The 20,589-nt window shown below is 54.6% G+C and overlaps 1 protein-coding gene across 1 annotated transcript in view; it reads right to left on the bottom strand.

The window, feature by feature from the left end:
* CMIP (c-Maf inducing protein) overlaps nt 1-20,589 on the bottom strand; it is a 233,148-nt gene that overhangs the window by 20,079 nt on the left and 192,480 nt on the right. The window contains exons 8-10 of the mRNA XM_045796073.2: nt 15,073-15,176; nt 13,393-13,497; nt 6,683-7,036 (exon numbers count right to left, since the gene is read on the bottom strand). Of these exons, the coding sequence (XP_045652029.1) occupies nt 6,683-7,036; nt 13,393-13,497; nt 15,073-15,176 (563 nt within the window). The remainder of the gene's footprint in view (nt 1-6,682; nt 7,037-13,392; nt 13,498-15,072; nt 15,177-20,589) is intronic.

Here is a 20,589-nt window from a genome sequence, read left to right as displayed (position 1 = left end):
CATCCAATGGCCTGTGTTGGGGGGATGGGTGCTACAGTCAGACCCCTACTGACATCTGGCACTGCCCACAGGAGGGGCCTGACGGAGCCTGGACTGGCCTGGGCAGAGGAAAGGACCCAGACCTGAATCATGGGCCTGTGGCCCCGGGGCTCCTTTCCACTTAGAATCCGGTGTTTCTCAAGCTTCTTACCAGCATCTGGTGGCGCTCCTCCACCCCCCGCCCTGAGGAGCTTTCTCGACATTTGTCCCTGATGGTTCTCCCAATATGCTGTGTATCTGTTTACATGCTGCATGTCTGTACTTCACAGCAAAAGACAGTTGAGATCTTCTCATCCCCGGGAACCAGCATTCGCCCCCACCACCAAGGCACCGTGTACATAACCCCTGGGTGACAGCCCTTTCCTGACCTACCTTCCTGCAGATACACCAGTGATAAAGTGGCAGCCTTCAGAATCCAGCTCCCACCCGGGAAGAGAATTCCCAGGAGTGCCTGGTGGCCTGAGCGGAGTTCTAACAGTGCCACCTGTGGAGGTCTGCTGAGCACTCATGAAGCCATGCACTGGGCACAAACTTGCTCATGGACGCCTCAGAACTGGCACTCGAGGACTGCAGGGTATCACACCTGCCTTCCCGGTGAGACTGAGGCCCCACCTGAATTCAGACAGCTGGGAAGTGGGAAGCCGGATCCACAGCCAGGTCCTTGGACTCCAGTGCCCAAGGCTGGGCATGAGCTCTGTGTGCCGGGTGGCTGGGTCCAGTGAGCCCACAGGATGTGGAGACCCCTTTTGACCCCATACCTGTGTGCTTCTTTTTTGGTGTGTGGGGGAGTCATTGATTTTTGTGGCAAGCCTGTTTTCCCTCTAAACCCCTCCCCACAAACCCCCTCACCTGTCTGATTCATAGTTTCCAGAAAATCTAAAAGTAACAGGAGCAAACACTGTAGAAAGAGCTTGTTGTGAGCAGAGGCTCTTCCAAAAGGACACACGGATCAGTTCCTGTGTCCCTCCGAGAAAACTGCTGAGCTGGATGCACTTGCCATCCCCATTCTGCAGATGTGAAAACTCTCAGGGAAAGCGCTGGCCCAGGGTCGCACAGCTGGTAGGAGCTGGGGCTCGAACCCAGGAACCTGGCTCCCACATCTGCGGTCCTATTCACTGAACGGCACGATGTCACGTCTCCTGCTCCCACCTGTGCAGGAAGGCCACTTCCCTCTATCGAAAAAGGCACTTACTAGTTTTTCTTTGGCTTTAAAAAAATAAAACATGTTCTATGTAGAAACGCCATTAAATACAGAAAACTCCGAGGAGACTTTAAACCGCTCCTCATCAGTGGATATGAGAGGCCATGGAGCTGGGGCTGTGCCAGGTGCATGCTGGGCTTCAGGGCAGCAACAGAGCCTGGCCTGGGTTCACTCCTGTGCAGAAGGGGACTTCAACGAGCCCGTTCCACAGAACAGTGAGGGTCGTCTGTATTCCTGGGGTGCTTGAGCTCAGCCTCCTGCCGGCTCCATCTTGGCAGCTCACACAGGACTGAGAGTGGGAGACATGGGCACAACGAGGAAGAGGGCTATGGACCTCCTTTCCTGCCTCGGCCGGGCCCAGTTCCAAGTCTGCCGTTAGCTCCTGGCCCTGCTCCAAATGCCAGGGCTGACTGGTTTGGGGGTGCATGGCAGGTGTGCTGGGCAGAGGCTGGGTGCCCCGGGGCTAGCCAAGCCCAAGGGATGGGGTGTAGGACGCCTGTAGCCAGCAGAGCCCCTGCCATGAGCAGCTGGAGAGCAGCGCCAGCCTCAGGGCTGGCGGACCAGGCTGGCCTGGGATGGAAGGAAGAATGGCGGCTAGGCGGGAAGGGGCCTGCCCACCCAGCTCGGGGAAGAAGATAGCTAGGCCCGCCCTGCACTCATGGAGGAAAGGGAGATATGGCACCTTGAGCGTCCCTAAGGCCTCTGATGACCTGTAGGTGTCAATCACCTAACATTTAGTCCTGACAGTAATGGGGCCAGGCTGGCTCTAGAACTTCCCAGACCGCCCAACGAGGTCAGGGGAGCTGCCAAAGGTCACAGAGCTAATAAGGGGGGAAGCTGGACTCAGTGAGCATGAGGCCCAGGTCTCCAGCCTCACACTGCACTCCACGGATGGTTTAGAAGCCAGATGACTGAGACCGCCTTTCTCCTGCTGTGGTGGGCGTGGGAAACACCAGGGACAAGCTGGGCAGGTGAGGGGGTGGACACAGGAAGTGGGGACAGGGTGGTTCCCAGGGCTTGGGGCAGCTGCTTTGGCCTGGCAGACATACAGCGTATGCTCGGCGGAACCGTAAGCCAACTTGACAGCTGCTGCCTGAACCAGAGCTCTAAGCTGTCCTGGGGACAAGATGCTTCCTCCCAGCACCCGTTTTCCTCCTGATTCCCAGAACTTCTGCACGATGCAGGCAGGAGGCTGTCCTACCCGCAGAACAGCAGCTGACGCACCAGCCAGAGGGCAGGTGTGCCGTGTGAGCCTCGAGAAGCCGGAAGTCCCCAGCACACTGGCCTGCGTCAGGCAGCCCTGGCCCTGACAGCCGCATACACAACAGCACCCAACCTGAACCCCAGCCCTCTCGGGCCACAAGCCAGACAGCACAATGTGGTGGCCCCCTGGGGTGGGGGCATCAGATTCCAGCAATGCTCGGGACTTGGTCCTGGTCCCTCCAGCCCAGCCACCCTCCCTCTCCAGCTCTCAGGCTGTTGGAAGCTGTTTCAGCCATTCCTTGCCGGACATGGTTTCCAAGCCCCCAAACAATCCTCCCTCCCTGCACCAAGCCTTCAGTGTTCATAGCAGAGCTGCGGCATCTGGCTGGGACAGTTCTTTACCAAGCAGCACTGTCCTGGGTGATGTAGACGCTTGCCTCCCACATTCTCACTACGCTGCCCAGTCTTTAGGACAACCCCAAGTCTGTCTGCATTTTCTCCAAAGGCCCCTGAGGGATGAGGCATCTTCCAGGTCACCACCAGCCCAACAAGACTTCAAAACGCGGGTGTTTGAAAGATCAAGCAGCCAGATCTGAGTAGGTCAGAAGAGTGGATGTGCCCACCACTCCCTCATGATGGCTGTTCTTTTCTCTTCCTGGACGGAAGCCTGTCCCCTTGCTGGTGGCCTCCTGTGGGCCAGCAGCCTCCCCTACTCTGTCCCACCAAGCGGGTGATGTTACCGTTTTTCCTAGTTGGTGCTGCTCAGATGCAGAGGGACTGAGAGCAGATCAGTCGGGCCCCCCGACATTTAGCACAGAGCCGGGCCCAGGATACCTGTGCCCCAAGCGTTTGATAAAGGATTGCATGAAGAAATGTGTGAGCCGCACACAGTTGCCTCACAGGTTAAGAGGCGGACTCCAAACTCCTAGACACCCAAACCTGCTTGGTCTTGCTTCCGAGCCCACATTCTTTCCATCGTACCGCCCAGCCTGGGCCTCTCAGGGTGATGCTGGCCTGCGCTGCTAAGAGTTTTCCTTTTTAAGGGTCTCCGGGGAACTTCTCGGGGCTTATGTTACTCTTCAAAGGTGTCAGATACCAACGACGCACAGGCCTTCCTGTGGGAAGGCAGCTGATCAGGGGCTGTGGGCTAGGTGGGGCTGCTCACACGCTCAGGGAGTAGCAATGCCTGCTCTCAGGGGGGTTCTTTGGCCCCCACACGGCTCTGTTAAGACCCCCCCCATTCCATATTAGATCCTCTGTTCTTTCCCTTTCACACGTAACTCTCACTGGCAAGTGTTCCAGTTGGTAAGAGCAGTGTACTCTCACCAAGGACCAGTGCTGGGCCAGCAGTGGAAAGGCCCTATGTCACGACACCCATTGTACAGACAAGAAAACTGAGGCCCAGGTGCCAAGAACACTGCCCCCAGTTACACAGCAGGCTAAATGAGATGGCCACACGTCCTCAGTTCTCAGATAACACACGCTTCCTGCGATCTGAGTGTGCACTGAATGCCATATTGGGCTTTTCTCCTCTCAAAGTGCTGCTGTTAAATTGAGGATGCATCTCACTCCCAGCGGTATCTTAAAATAGAGGAAACACCATTATAACCAGAAAGTGTAGTAACTCCCACTTGCTCAGTGTCTGTGCCTGCGAGGCATCCACACTGTGCCGGTGCCCAGGGAATGTCCAGCTCACACTTGCGCCTGGAGGCAGCTATTGCTCAGAGAGGACCAGTAACTCGCCCAAGGCCACAAGCCTCTTCTGGCATCCACGGCCCTGGACCCAGCAGTCTGGCTCTGAATCCGTACTTTTTCCAATGTACCATCATGTGGAGCTGCGGGGGTTTGTGGGTCCATGTCTGAGGGCCTCAGATGGGCCAGCGACACAAGCAGGCAGCAGGGTTAGAAGAATTTATCAGGTCCGACTTGTGTCCTGAGCCTCGTCCCAGCCCCAAGGTGAAAAAGGCTTCCACAAGTATAACCCTACTTTGTGGAGACCCCCGGGCAGCGGTCAGGAATGCCTCCTGGCTCCCAGCGGCCAGCCCTGGCCGGGCACCTGACCCCCCCATGCCCTGGCAGCTAGGCAATGTGGGCAGGCAGGAGGTCTGGAAGCAGACCAGGGAGAACAGAATCCACATTCGTGAGCATGTTTATGAAGAAGGAAAAAAAATGTGTGTCAACTGCATGATGAAATGCAAACCCTTAGTGCTTAATGAGAAATCTGAGTCAGGCCCAAGCCAGCAGAAGGCCTGGGAGTTCCAGGTGTTTGTGGAGAACAGCTGGTGGAAGTAAGGGGGCAGAGGCGAGACACGGGCCATGGCCGACCTGTCCCCTGGAGGGCCGATCGCCACTCCCGGGAGAAAGCAGGGGCTGCCCCTGGCTTTAAAGAGATTGACCTGTGTTCTCAGCAATGCCCTCCGAGCAGAATTTGGAATTCCCTTTGGCCGGCGCAGGGAGTGTGAGGAGGTCACTCCCTGTGGCTGTGCCCTCGGCTGCCAGAACAGGGGGCGAGGCCGGAGCTGACCCTGGGGAGGCCTCACCCTCCCCTCTCAGGGCCAAAGCAAGGACAGAGGAAGTGTTTGGGGTGCTGCACCCCAACTCTCAAGCCACAAGAAGCCACTGCATGACGTGTGCACCTAGGGGCTGTGTGTGTGTGTGTGCATGGGCGTGTGTCTATGTGCAAGTGTGTGTGCACGTATATACCACAGGCCTTGGTTTTCCAGCGTATGGGATACCCCTAGGCACCTTCCAGTCCAGGTCAGCAGCTCACCAGGCAGCCGACAGACCCTCCACCCTGCAGCCCACGAGTGCACTCTGGGCGACCACACGCTCACGAGAGGCAGAGCAGAGGCCGCAGAGCCACGCAACAACGCTGCCCAGCGCCAGAAGCCAGGCATGCCCCTGGATCAAGGGGCCCTGGTGCCCAGTCACTAGACAGACACCTTGCACTGGTGAGAGAGCACCACACCGTCCCGCCCACAATCCCTCTGAAAAGCCCCCCAGCTACCACGGACTGTGCCTGGAAATGCCAGGCTCTGGACTCACTTCTGAGAGCAGCGCAGAGCCCCGTCTGAAGAACAGGACTGTGGGAGCAGGGAGGGGAGGCATCTGCTGGGGTCTCAGACCAAGGAGGCCCCTTCATCCGGGCCTCCGGGGACCAGGTGCACCTGAGTTCGAGACGGGTCTGGGTGGTTCAAGCGTGAACGGCAGAACTAGAAAGACCCTTGAGGGTCAAATATTAAGATCCCTTTATTCTAGAGTCACACGACCAAGGCTCGGGGAGGGGCAGGCTCGGGCCCGAGGCACCTAGCTCAGCGCAGCACCAACCAGAGCCGACTGGGTCCCTTGTCTCCTCAGAACTTTTCCCACCAGCCAGGCCTGCACGCAGACTGATCTGCCTGCCACACTCGGTCCCTGCTCACTGGGCAAGTCTGGGAGCGAGGGCGCTGGGACTTACATGAAATACACACATAGCACGTGTAGATGACGCGACACAGAAACAGTCACGTGCTGGCTCATGGGCATATCTGCATGCGCACAGAGAAACACACGCGCTCCGTGCTTTGTGCACAAATGCTCACACGCACATGAGCACTCATAGCTGCTCACGCACAGAAGCAGCACGAGCACCCAGACACACTCATACTTGTACACACACACACACACAGGCACACACATACAGGCCCCTACAGAAAAATCCACATACATCCCACATCCCCCTCCTATGTTGTCGCACACACACACTTGGGGAACCACACACGTGTTGCATACCCACACATAGCCAAAGCCACTCGAACACATATATGCACTCACAAACTCAGAATGAGCCCCCCCAACCCCCTGCAAAATAAAAAGACATTCGCACACTCAGAGACACACTTGGGTGCCCACGGGCTCACGGACATCCTGGCACCTGGATGGAGACACTCACATACACATTCTCACCCTCATGGACACACCTATATACGTGTGCTTATGCACACAGCCTGCACGTGTGCCTGGTAAGCACACAGGAACACCCCCACATACGCGCACGCTGTCATGCCCTGAGCACATGTCACAGACACACACACCCTAAACGTGGGCCGTCACACCCTGAATCTGCATCCTGTGCGCCCAGTCGCATGTATGCACACCTCAAGGGTGCACACTTACACACGGGCGCACGCACGCTCAGCATGCCCAGCTGAGTCCCCCCTCCCGCCCTGCTGGTGACAGGCCCGCAGAGGGGACACTCACAGCAGCTTGAGGATTTCCACGTAGCAGCCGAGGGTGCGGTCGGCCTGGGGGCCCAGCTCGATGCTCATGGTGCTGCACGCAGGGCTGACCATGAGGCAGTCGATGAGGTTGGGCTCGCTGTCGTTGCCCGCGCTGGCCGTGAGCGCCGGCTTGGCAGTGCTGGTGTGCTCCACCTCCACGTGGATCTCGCTGGAGGCCACGACCACCGACTTGAGCCGCGCCTCGGCCAGCGTGGCTTCCTGAGACACCAGGTCTGGGCTGGGGTGCAGAAGGCGCAGAGGTAAGGTGGGCTTCCGGTCGCAGGGCTGCTGGCAGCCGTTCCGGATCTCCTTCAGGCTGGGGGAGTTGTCGCGGCTGCCGGGAGAGGCGGAGAGCGTGTGTGAGCCCGGGCCGCCTGCATGCGGCCCTGAGCCGTCACACGAGCTGCGAGCTATAGTCCAGCGAGCGCACCGGGCTCCACTGTGCAAAATGCCTCCCTGAACCCCCGTGGCAGTGCCGTCAGCGAGTGATGTCCCATCCCACCCCACAAGCGAGGAAACCGAGGCTCGTTCTGGGAGAGTGGTTTCCTCTGGGTATCAAGACAGGGAGAGGTGGAGGTGGCATCCACACCTAAGTGTCCGTCACGAAAGCTCACGCTGTAGTCCCAGCACACACAAGGTGGTCGGCACACATTTGACGACTGGGTGAGTGAGCGTTAATCTCTATGTGATACTCATGAGGCTGTGTCGGTCACCTTCACCACAAGGCCTTCCCGGGCCATCTATGAGACCTACTAAGTGCCTTTATTTCTGGTGGCATCCTGGAGTCTAGCTGCACCTCTTTCCCCCTAGGGGGGCCCAGGCCTCACCTCCACTGCGCCATCCCTGGCCAGGTAAGAAGGCTCGGCATCCACTCTCCAGCTGGGAGCCCACTTCAAAGGGATCTCAAACCCCAGAATTCTAGCCTCCTGCAGTCTGCGGTCCTTTCTGTCCACCCTTGCTCTTGGCTGAACCCTCAGGTGCAGCATCTCCAACCACCCAGAGGAATGATGCTTGTTAACAGGTGCTGAGAAACGAGCTCCATGGCATCGCTGATGGCGCGTCTGTGTGGGAAATGCTGGGCCAAACACAATGAAACCAGGCCTCTACACAACAGGACTTGTCAGAGCCTTGATGCTGGTTAAAGCACCTCCTCACTCAGTGGGAGGCTCGTCAGAGTGAAGGCAACCCCAGAAATGGGCTTCCTTTTTTGGTGCTCCTGGGCGGCACAGCACTAAGGGCTATCACAGACCACACAGATATTCTGAGATCTCTCTGAATGGCCGGTATGACCCTCTCCATGTTACCGGTGAGGAAAGACACTCAGAAGTCAAATGTCCTACCCTCGATAACACGGCTTGTAAGTGGAGGGGGCTAGGATTTGAAATCAGGTCTCTGACTACAAAGTCCTGGCTCCTCACTACCACAGCGGCTTCTATGATCCCATATGATCCTGTGCAGATCCTCCTCCATGAAGTCTTCCCTGATTTCCTCCACTTGCCACCTTCACACTTCCATCCCTGAACTACAGCTTTCCACTCCTGGCTGGATACCAGTATCCCCTGGGGGCACTTCTGAACATCCTGAAGCCCAATTCGATCAGAATCTCTGGGTTGGGAGATAGCAGTAAACTTCTGGGCTCCCTGTGTGTGCAGTCAAGGTTGAGTCCACTGCTCCAAGAGACTCCGAGCATGACAGCACGATCACAAACAGCTGCTGGCCCAGGCCCTCCCTAAATGTGCCACACACATGTGCCCTGTGCTTGCAAAGAGATGCACACGTTCCTTGTGCACGAGGACCGCGCTGAGCACAGATCTCGGATGCAATGCACCTGGAGGGCCCGAATTTCTCCAGCACGTGCCACAAGCCAGGCCTCAGCTGAGCCCACCAAAGATGTTTAATAAATACACTTTAAACTTTGCTGGGGAAGAACAAAACCCATCAACTAAAGTCCGAGAATTCAATGGCGGATGGAAAATTGCGTGTGGTCTGGGGTGCGGGGGAGGCGAGGGGCAGTCTATCTCCACAGGTTCAGAGCTAATTTGCTACCCAAATACTCAACACTCCATTTCCCTTTGTTTGCCTTTGCTGGGATTTAGGAGTGGATTTTCAAGGCTGTTTGGCTCAGATGGGTGATTTTCCAGCGAGCTATGCTAACCTGGGTCAAGCCATCTGTTCTTCCGTGAGGACATCGTGTACCACCGAGAACACTGTGGACAGGCCCAGGGGACGTGGGGCTTTATCTTCCAGGGACTGACCACCAGGGTGGGATGGACTTGAGCCCGGGAAAGGTCTCCCAGCACTGCAGCCCTTATGATGACTTCCTGGAGGAACTAACAGGAAACTACCCTGGGCTCCAAGGGGGCTGGGCTGCTCTGAGCTGGGAGCTGGGACAGGCCCTATGCAGGAAGCGGCAGGCCCTGCCTCGCCCTCCCCAGGCCTCCACCCTGGGCACCTGGTTGCAGTCCGCCCAAGGTCGCGCTTGCCCCCTCTGGTCCACCCTCCATGTAGCAGCAGCCAGGGGGGAGTTTGGAAACAGACAGCTCATCAAGTCCATCGTAGTCTCCTTAAAACCTATCGGCAACCCCAGTGCTCTCAGAATGAACACCCATAACTGAAACACAGGGCCAGCTCTGCCACTCAAAGCATGGTCCTCAAGGAGCAGCACTGGCATGAATGGGAGGTGGTCAGACAAGCAGCGTCTCAGGCCCCACCCGTGATCTGCTGAATCTGAATCTGCATTTTTTTCTCTTTTTATTTTTTTGATAATAATTTATTATGTTAGTCACCATACAGTACATGCTTAGTTTTTGATGCAATGTTCCGTGATTCATTATTTGCGTATAACACCCAGTGCTCCATGCAATACGTGCCCTCCCTAATACCCATCACTGGCCTGTGCCATTCCCCCACCCCCCTCTCCTCTGAAGCCCTCAGTTTGTTTCCCAGAGTCCATAGTCTCTCGTGGTTCATTCCCCCAGGAGCAGCCCGGCCGCGGAAGCTTGAGCCGCTCAGCTGTGCTGGTCCCCCCACAGCCTGGCCTGGCTGCTGTCCTCTCCAGCTTCATCTTCACTTCCCTTTCCCTCTCTCCGCTGTCACACTGTTTCCCTCCCTTCCTCCCCTGCAGTGGCCTTTACGAAGGAGATCACATGTGCATTCTGCAAAGAATGTGAATTCCTGGGCCCATCCAGGAAATGCTGTGTCCAGCAGTCTGCATTTTAAAGCAGCAGCCTGGGGATTCCGAAGCAGGTGTTTAAGGACCACAGACAGAAAAGGTGACTAATGCCAACCCCATCTGCACCTCTGGGCCTTTGCACATGCTGTTTTCTCTGCCCGGATCACCTCGTCCTGTCTCTTGCCTTGCTGAGAGACAGGAGCTCTCCACTTAAATATCACCTCCCTGAAGGATCTCTTCCTCACCTCCCCCCACAGCAGGAGTTCTCAACTATGGCCACACACCTGCCTTGCCTGGGAAGTTTAAAATGAAAAAACAACAGCCCAATTAGATCAGAATACAATGGATGGGGCCTGGGCACCCCTTTTTTCCTTTAAGATATAACAAGTGTTATGCTGATGTAACAAGAACTTGCCAGAAAACAGAGACCTGACTGCAGCATTTGCCAGGGTCCTTGGTGAGAATACGCCCACCACGACTGAACCCAACTATCAAGGTGCCGTCATGGACCATGGAACTGGGAAGTGACGTGCCTCCAAATGCCAACAGGGCTCCAGCACACCCTGGCCGGAACTTACCCTGACGGTCACGTACACGAATCTCAGGTGCCGAGCTTTGTGCACTTTGACACATTCCCTCATGTGACACCCAGCCGCCCGACCAGGATGCCGCCACCTCAGCACTACTGACATCTGGGGCTGGATCGGTTTCTGCGGGGGGCTGCCCTGCACACGGTAGCATGCTTCTCAGCATTCTCTCTTCTCTCTTCGGCACCCCTCCTCCTGCCCAGGCTATGGCAACCCAAAAGGTCTCCAGGCATTGCCAGACACCCGTGGGGCTCAAGCCGCTCCCAGCTGAGAACCACTGACCTAGGTCAAGATGGGAAACATTTCTGGGAACCCGGAGGCTTCTCTCATGGCTTTCCACCTAATGCCCCACGCCAAAGGGGCCGCTCTACCGGCCGCCACCACCACATACTCCTCTCGCCTATTCTTGAAATTCCAGGAGAAGAATCACACTGTATGTATCTTTTGGGTCTGGCTTCTTTTGCCCAGTTTTGCCTTTGTGAGATTTATTCACAGTTTGCTCATTGTTCTCGTTTACCCATTCTTGCTGCTCTATAGTGTTCCTTTGTGTGGACAGACCCCAACTGTCCATCCATTCTCCTGGACATGTGCAGGACATCGGCGTGGAGGCAGATTTTAGTTAGGGGCTGCTGGAACATTCCTGTACGTGTCTTCTGATGAATGTCCCCAAACCTATGAGCAGCTGGGTCACAGGGTACATGTGCGCTTAGCTGATGTTCTGATCTTGTAAACCCTTCCCAGGTGGTGGACAGGCAGCCAAGGCTGAGAGTCCAACACCGAACACGTTAATTAGGCCTCTGGCTTCCACCTCATGGCCCTGACCGACGCGCACTGTAACTGCTCGCTTGCTCCCTCCCTACCCCCACCTCCTGCTACACTGTCCACTCTGGGGGGGGCAAGGGCTCCATTGAGCCGGTTCACCTTGGGCCTTCAGCACCCAGCACACAGTGAGCTGTCACTAAACGAGGGATGAGAGGATGAGAAGGACGAGAGCTGGTTGTTGCCATCCCCAGGCCCTTGTCTATGCAACAGTGTGCATAGTTCCTAATTCTGGTCCTTTCTACCTCTGCCCTTCTCCTGGGGTGGGTGTGGGGAGATAGATTTCCAAAGTTCTTCTGCTTCCTGCTCCTGAGTCAGGAAAACCTGCTCCAGGGCACCTGGACAGGGCTTTGAGGACACGGAGGGAAAATTCTGGGAGGTGCTGTTTCCTGCTGCTGCTCCTGCCCCCTCCCAACCCCAGGCCAGGCATCCACCGAGTGGGCCCTGGGAGGCCGAGATGAGTCACGGGCCTCGGGAGGAAAGGGAGCCTGAGAATGTGTGACACTCCTAATGGTTTCCCTGCTTCCTAGGGCGGCCCGAGTTAGAAATGTATGCAGACCGGTTCCAGAGCTACAGCGTGGGAGGCCACGGGCAAGTGACTGTCCGTGTACACAGGGATCTGGGATGGCTGCACAAGTCATGTGCTACCCTCTGACCTTCTGTTGCTTCTTTTTTTGTTTCTTTTGCTTTTAATATGACATGCTGTAGGGCACTGAACAAGCACTTGCAAATGACCTGCATGACATCTTCATGTTCTGGCCCCAGGGGTACTATCACCTCCTTCTGAACAGGGAAATGATTCAAGAATGGACAGGTCCTCGTTGAGTATCAGGACCTAGGGCTAAGGACGTTAAAAATTGTAATTCTCCCTTCTCAAGTCCTGTCATGAGAAAATTTGCCCTTAATAAGCTTTTGTGGCCCCTTCCCCAAGACCTTAAAGTACAGCATTTGTTTTAGAACCTTCATTTGTATGGATTTTCTCTGTGTCAGAATGCTCCACTGTCTCCTCTCAAAGGACTGAAATGTAGTCCTGCTATGTCCCCAGCTCTAGCTACACACAGTTTGGTCCCCTGGGAGTTGTGCAGTGTACCACCTGAACAACTGGACAGGGGAGCTACAGCAGATGCTACCTGGTCCGGCACATCATATCCTCTCTAATGACCCCAGAGGTCACTGTATATAAAGTTCTACACGAACTAGTGGCGACTACGTCACTCTGCATCCCAGGAGTGAATCTCAGTCAGGAAAGAATGGAAGCTGGTAAGTCACTACCCCAGTGCCATCATCTCTCAGGGGAAGGACTCAGACATGTTCCACACAGTCTCCTGGGAGGTCCCAGTGGGGAATGTGCAGGTGCATGCAGTGGTCATCAGACTCTACTGGCTGTCCTCCCTTTTGGGTCCCCTCCCAGAGCTTCCTCAGGTTACTTCCCTAATAAGCTGCTTGCACCCAAACCCTGGAGGGACCCAAGGCAGTGGCCCCACCATGCCCTTTTCTGGTCGCTCTCTAGCATGTGGGTCCATTTTATTGTTTTCTCAGCCTTTCCCCATCTGACTCGATCCTGCACATCGTACCTCATCTTCCCCAGCAGCACCTGAAACCGTGCCTGACACACACAGGCGCTCAAGAAATCCATGTGCACCACGGGCAAAATGAAATTCTGTTGACGAAGACAAGGGGAAAGGGGAGAAAACCTCCTGCCAGCCCTTGTGCACACACACGCACGCACTCACACCCCCCCACGCACACCTGCACCTGTGTGTACGCACTCTCTCTCACACAAGCCCCAATGTGTCACATGTGCCAGGTGGTGAGAAATCTTCCGAACCAAACACTTGCTCCTGAAGCCGAGGCAACACAAGAGCTTCGCAGTTGCCAGTGTTGATTCACAGTGTTTGCTTTTCCAGTAACATCCCCAGGTTCGGGGCCGGGAATCGGTGAGCACACGAGATTGGCAAACACACTTGAGGCAGCCCCAGCAAACGCCACTCCACCTCCCTAGCCTGGTCAAGGTACAAGTCGCCCTTGCCGGTGACTCGGCCCTTCACTGTCCCCATCCCGAGGTGGTAGCGGGCCCCCGCGTAGGCCCTCCTGGGGGCAGCAGGGACTGACCTGTTGATGAACTCTTCGTAGCAGGAGTAGATGGCAGCCAGGCACACGGCCACCAGGTTGGGCAGGACCCGGGGGTGGGGGCAGTGCCCCGTGGGGCCGTGCATGCTGGAAGAGAGCAGAGGACAGGGTGAGCAGGCCGCTGCAGCAGTGGCGCCCATGCAGGGAGGTGGGGGGGGGGGGGGCAGGCAGTGTGGTCAGGGTAGGGGGCTGCTCCAAGCTTTTGGCCGGGGATTTGGCAGCACCAGGATGTGGGTCCTGGCTCTGCCATGTACAGACAGCAGAGAGCCACACTCCAGGCTGGGGGCTCTAGATCCAGGGTGCCGGGTTCAAGTCCAGCTGAGCAGTCTTGGCAAACTACTTAAACCTGCCACTCTCAATTTGCTTAGCTATAAAATGGGGACGTGCGCCCCCCATGGGTGATGATAAGGACCCAGTTTTCTAATTCATGGAAAGACTTAGCATCCAGTAGTCATATATCCTGGAACAGTCGTATTTATGTCTGGGGGTTCTGTAATAATAATTCAAAATACCACAGTTTAGTCTCAAAGTGGCCTGCTTCGAAAGAAGAATGATTGTGGTCACCCTGGCCCAGCACAGGGTCGGGGACACATTTGCTAAGTCCTCCCTGAATGCCAGCTATTGGTATTTATTATGGTTATCTCTGTGCCTCAGTTTTCTCATCTGTAAAATGGGGCCTATACTGCTACTCCCGGGCAGTTAGGAGCCTGGGAATACTACCTGTAACACTCTGGAAAATCATTGTGGCCGCTGAGGATAAGAGAGGCCTGACCTTAAAAAAATTTTGCAAACCATCACTGGGTACTTTAAAGGGACCCTGAAGTCACCAGGGCTCCAGCGGACGGTTACTTCATTAGGATTTAGAAATGCTTTGTGAGTTCTACGTGAGTATATTTAGGAAACACATAAGCTTCAAAATGAGCTTAAACAGGCTATTTTGATTTTCTTAAAAAACGAGAAGAGTCGTGACAGTGATCGCTAACATCTGCAGCACGCGGACGCAGCTCCTAGCGCTCATCACGGGTATCAGCCCACTGAAGGAGCACATGAACCGGCTGAAGTGGGTACTATCATTCTCATCTTTCAGATAAAGAGACAGAAGCACAGAAAGAAAATTTAAAAATCAAAGAAAAAGTAACCCCTCTCCTCCAAAACATCAAAAGTGAGTAAGAACCAGAATGTCTGGTTTCCTCTTGCCCAAGTTTGGGGGATGGCTGTTCAAGTGGCCGGTGAGGACTCCCCGGGGCCAGTGGGGCACTGTCTCCTGACTCAGCACTCATACACCAAAGCTGTGGGACTCATGGAAATAATCCTGTTTTTTAGAACTGGTACCATTTTCTGAGTTCCTACTGTGTGTCAGGTGCTGTGCTCGGGGTTTCCTCATGTATCATCTCATTTAATTATGCAACAACCCCTGTGGGTGGTGGAGTAAACAGGACCAGAGAGGTACAGCAATTGGTTCAATGTCACACAGCCAGCTAAGTGTCTCAGATCACATGTGGTCGGGAGGACCCAGGTGCCCCCCCCCCCAAAGATGAGATGCTCAGGGCCTCTGAATACAAGTGGCTTCTCTCCGGGCATCAGTGGAGTGAGTAGTTCCAGGGTGGAGAGGAGAGCTGGCTGGTAGGCAAGGTGGGGAGGGGGTCCAGCTGGGAAACCCACCTCTGAATGAACTTCTTCACCACTTCCATCCCCGCATTGAGCTCGTTCAAGGCAAGGATGTACTCCTGAGTAAACAGCCTCAGTCGTGGGCACTTCCCAAAGTCCTGCAGAGAGAGCAGAAGGGAGAAGCTGGGACGGGCTGCAGAGGAGGTCAGGATCCCAGAAGGGGCAGTGGGACCCTGCTCAACTCTTGGTGTGGCAGGCAATGGGGAGACACCAGCCAACTCCTCTTTCTGAAAAGCGCACATTTTTCACTTCAAGAAACTGGCCTCATCACACTCTTGCTTACACCCTTCATGGCTGCCCATGGAGGTCAGCAAATGTCCTGATACAGAAGGGTTTTCTGGTACTTGTAGCGAACTCACTGGCATGGCACCGACGCACAAAGACATGATCAGCAAACAGGCCAGCTGGGCTTCCCTCCTGCGCTGCAGTGAGGGGGCCTGCGTATGTTGAGCTGGGGATCCCACAACCCTTAAGACACAGCTTCTCTTTCTACAGCCCCCTCAGAGTTTCCAGGCCCGCTGCTTTCTGTGAGCTATTATCTGAGGCCACTCAGCACAGCCAAGTCAGGAGATGCCCAATCTGGAGCCATCAGTTTGGGAAGAGGGCTTTGGGATTTCCTGGGGGTATGGAGGAGGCAAAGGTAGCCCTGGACAAATATAACTCTGAGGGCCCCCAAACATCATCAATCGAAAGATGCCTATTCCTTCTCCTGAGCAAGAGAGTAAGAAGGGGGTCCAAGAACCAGACATGGCACCAGGGTGAAGATGGTTCCCAATTATGAGCCCCTCAGATGCCCGCTCCTGCTCTAGGCTGACCCCAGCCACCTACTTGGTTCCAGAAAATACTTAAGGAGCATTTGATGACCTTGTTCTTTTGGTTGTAGAAAAAGCTACCCTCATACAGCACATGGAATCAAAAAAGCAGATGAGACAGATGGACAAGCTTGAAAAAGGCTGGCTGGACAGGTAATGGTGTGTGTGTGTGTGTGTGTGTGTGTGAGAGAGAGAGAGAGAGACAGAGAGAGAGAGAGAGAAACACAGGGCGTGGGAGGAGATGAGTGTAAGAAAGACATGGGGTGTGGGAGGGTGTGTGTGTGAGAGACGTGGGGTGTGGGAGGAAATATGTGCGCATGTGTGAGAGACACAGGGTGTGGGAGGAGGTGTGTGTGAGAGGTGTGGGGTGTGGTAGGGTATGTGTGAGAGACATAGAGTGTGGGAGGAAGTGTGTGTGTGTGAGAGACACGGGGTGTGGGAGGAGGTGTGTGTGAGAGACGTGTGTGGGAGGGTATGTGTGAGAGATGTTGAGTGTGGGGGGAGGAGGTGTGTGTGTGTGTGTGTGAGAGAGAGAGAGAGATTTGGGGTGTGGGAGGAGGTGTGTGTGAGAGGTGTGGGGTGTGGGAGGGTATGTGTGAGAGACGTAGAGCGTGGGAGGAGGTGTGTGTGAGAGACGTAGAGTGTGGGAGGAGGTGTGTGTGTATGACAGACATGGGGTGTGGGAGGAGGGGTATGTGTGTATGAGAGATCTGGGGTGTGGGAGGAGGTGTGTGTGAGAGGTATGGGGTGTGGGAGGGTATGTATTAGAGATGCAGAGTATGGGAGGAGGTGTGTGTGTGTGTGAGAGAGAGAGAGAGAGAGAGAGAGAGAGACATGGGGTGTGGGAGGAGGTGTGTGTGAGAGACATGGGGTGTGGGAGCATGTGAGAGGTATGGGGTGTGGGAGGCTATGTGTGGGAGGAGGTGTGTGTGAGAGACATATCATGGATGTGTGTGTGAGGCTTATGGCCTGGGAAGGGAGGTGTGTGCCCTGGACAGTCAGTGGCTGGTGTGTGTCTACAGGCCCGTGTGAAAGGGATGCAGGCAGGAGGGAGGGGGTGGGTAATTCTACTTAACGGCAGGAAAAGGCCCCAGGCCCCAGGAGCGAGGACGTCTCCATCCACCGGCTCAGCCTGAGCCCCTGCATCTCAGCTGATTAAGGGGTGCTGGGCAAGGACACTTGCCTGCTCCAATGAGTGGCATTATTGGACACTTCTGTTTTCTTCATTTCCCCAACACAGCACATCAACAGAGCAGGTGACAGAGCTCAGCTGAGAGTGGAGGGGCACATCTCCTTGGTGGCTGTTGGCTCAGGGACTTGTCAGGAGAGGAGAAAAATAGCCAGAAAAGGACCCTGCGTCCGTTCCCACACTCACGGGTGGGGGCCTGGAGGGGCCAGGGCTTCCGGGACGGCAGTTTTGTTCATGGGTTTCTAAACCTGTGGGCTGGGTTTTGAACAGTCAGGAGGGGCAAGTCAGTATGGTGAGGAGGATGACCAGCAAGACATCAGAGGGAAGAGTCACGTCCCTAAACTCATGTGCCCTCTTCCTGCCCCCACTAAGTGGAACCCATTCAGTGAAAAGCAACCGGATCGGCATTCTAATTTAAAAAAAAAAACAGTGGAGACTTTCTTCACGGATCTAATGGATTCTTCAGGCCCTCAAGAAAGCTCTGAGGAGAACACCTCCCTCCCACGCCCTCTTGCCAGCTCAGAGGAGCAAGTTTCTAGAGCTGCTTGGTGCTTCTTCACCTGGAGTAAAGAGGCTGAATTAGAGTCCTCAAGTCAACGAGGGGCCTCGTCTGCTTCCCTACCAGGATGATGCTCTTACATAAGGAGGGTAGCAGAAGCCACGGGGAAAGCTCAGAAGGAAGATACGTGCATGTGTATACACAGATACACCCCCACCCCCACACACGTACTCACACACACATACACAGAGCACTGGGCTAGATAAGTGAAACTTGACTGTGCTTCCAAACTGAGGAAGACATCTCAAGTCCCCTAGTGCCCTGGAAAAGGGTGACAGGAAGGCTGTGTGGCCCTCTCGGGACCTCATCGTCTCTGCTGTGGAGTGAGGGCTGTAACCGCAGATCTCTAAGCCCCCCTTCCACTTCTAAGGGTTTAGGAGTCCATGAAAACTGCTTCAACTCAACCCTGCTAAAGATAACTGTCCTTATCTTTGCTGTGAGATTTCTGGAGAGTCAAGGTCATTTTCTTGGAAATGAACATTATAGATGGGTCTGATGGCCTTTTGACATGTGGGTGAGGGACATTTTACCTCTTCAGAAAAGCTAAAAATGCCCCTCTTGGAAAGTAGGTGGTCAGATCACCCAGTGGTCCCCTCGGGACCTTCTTGCCTCCCTTACCATAAGAACACTCCAATGAGTGGCATGTGGGCACAGGGACCACGGTCATTCTTGAGAATACAGTTTAACAAATTGTTTAGAACCTCCAGGAGAACATTCTAGAGGACTGGTTCCATTTGTATCTAATTTTTATTTCAGTCCAGTGAGTAACACTCTGAGACTCTTCTCTAAGATTCAATCTATTCATCCATGAAATGGGACACACGATAGATTTGCAGAAGATGCACCGTGAGGATAAGGGAAGGTCCAAAGTCCCAGAACACCTCTGTGGTGTAGCATTTCCTCCAACTCCCAAATGTTCCAGTGCCCCCTTAATGAGAAACACTGCATGCGCGGGGAAGAGAAGCCACTGCTCGTGTGATGCTGACAGTCATGTGGCTGGTGGCAGGCTAGGCACACCCACTAACCAGAGACTAGACTCCCCACACCAGCCGAGAGCCCCAGCTCAAAACAGTGCATCTGGCCCACGGCCGGGAAATAAGCTGTAGGGAGCATGCAATGAGTGACACCAAAGTTCTGCCATGCGTCCTGCACCCAGCAGAAGCCACGATCCCTGCCTCACACACATCTGTTCTTCTGCGGAAGGACTAGCCCTCCTCTGTCCTATCTCTCTTCTGACAGAGTTCATGGCATGTAATTAGACGCCAAGAGCAAAGAGCGACTGCGAAGCTTTATCGCATCCCCAGACGCTGAGGATCACTTGGGGAGTTCTTTAAACGTCAAGTGAGGATTCATGCCTGAAGGTCCCTGATCTCTGCCAGGCTACAACGACGCTATAAATTCTGCACTTGCCCTGTAGCTGTTCTGAATTTTATCCAGAAAATTATTACACGGTCAACACTCTAGGCCCATAAAACCAATCAAACCTAAGGGAGATGTTGTGTGGTTAAGCCGTGGGAGGCTGGCTTGCATTTTGACTTTTTTTCCCTCGGAAGGCAAATGTCCTAAAAGAAACCTTACTAAGCGGCCTATTGATGACCATGGAATATGCAAAAACGTTTCTGTGCCCGAGGAGGCATGGGCCCTGACAGCATACCCTGGGGGTCTGGCTCTGTCACTGGAAGGTCCTCTGCAAAAGAAACTCTGCAATCTCTGCTCTAGACTCTGAAAGGGAACAACCTCACCTCCCACCACCTCCACAGTGATTTTAAAGTTAACAGTCAGAAATCCTTTCCTCTCAGAAGCCTGAAGCCAGACAGTGCCCCTAAAACTATAAAAGCCCAAATTAGGGCACAAATTCACGCTCTCCACCACTACCATAGGGAACGTCTTTGCTAGTCCCGGAGAAAGAACTGGACGGAGTATTCCTCTCCCCTGTGTTCGGAAAATCAGAAATGCATTTATCTCAAATCAAGGAGGATCTCAGAAATAAGCAGCAATTCAATTATGGTGTGAGACTGCCCAGGGTCGAGAATGGTAAAGAGAATCCATATGGCACCAGCACCGTTCAATTTCCTAGTGGCTGCCTGGAATGCTGTGTTGAGACAGATTTGGAAGCTATGTCTGGGCTCTGCAGGAAGAGTGCTGTAATCGACTGATGATGTCTGCCGCGAGCGTGGGATGGGGCAGAATAGCACGAGTCATACACTTCCATCCGGACTGGGGTTGGGGGGTTGGTGTGGAGACACCGTTGTTTTCACATGCTGATCTTGACAGGGCAGGGGGTGGTCGTCGTGGGCACCCCACATCTGACTCAGTGCCCCCACAAGTGCTGCAATTACATAGATGCGTCTACACCACCCAGGTGACTCAAGTCTAGGTTGGCGGACACTGGCCCTCGCTTTTGATGGCTGCTCCTCGGCATCCCTCATCAGCACTCAGGGCTGCTCATCAGCTCCCTGAGTGACCCAGGGAGCCTTTCTGGGTCCCAGCCACCTCTTCTGTGAAAGGAGGTCCTGGGATTTCATAAGGGTTAAATGACATGTGATATGCCTGAGTGTCACACTGTGTCTGGTTCTAAGAAGGTGTTAATAAATATCTGTGAGCAGATGTTAGTTATTCTCATTCCTAGCTGTGGCCCCTGGTGCCAGTGAGTGGACTCTGCTGAGCCTCAGTTTCCCCACGTGTAACATGGAGAAAACAAAGACATTTGTTGCTCTCACTGAACTGATGAGAATGCAAAGGGGCCACGTAGACCACCAAGTCTATACTCTATTCAGACTGCCTTTGTTTCCCCTGACGTCTTTCTACGGTTCCAGGATCCCACTCAGGACGTCCTGCTATAATTAGTCCTCATGTCGCCTTAGGCTCCTCTGGGCTGTGACAGTTTCTTAGGCTTTACTTGTTCTAAATGGCCTGGACGGTTTTGAGCAGTGCTGGTCAGGTATTTTGCG

This window comes from Ursus americanus, chromosome 21 (assembly GCF_024610735.1).
Source record: "Ursus americanus isolate L20-20 chromosome 21, mUrsAme1.1.p, whole genome shotgun sequence".
NCBI lineage: Eukaryota > Metazoa > Chordata > Mammalia > Carnivora > Ursidae > Ursus > Ursus americanus.
This window is presented reverse-complemented; position numbering and strand designations above follow the sequence as displayed.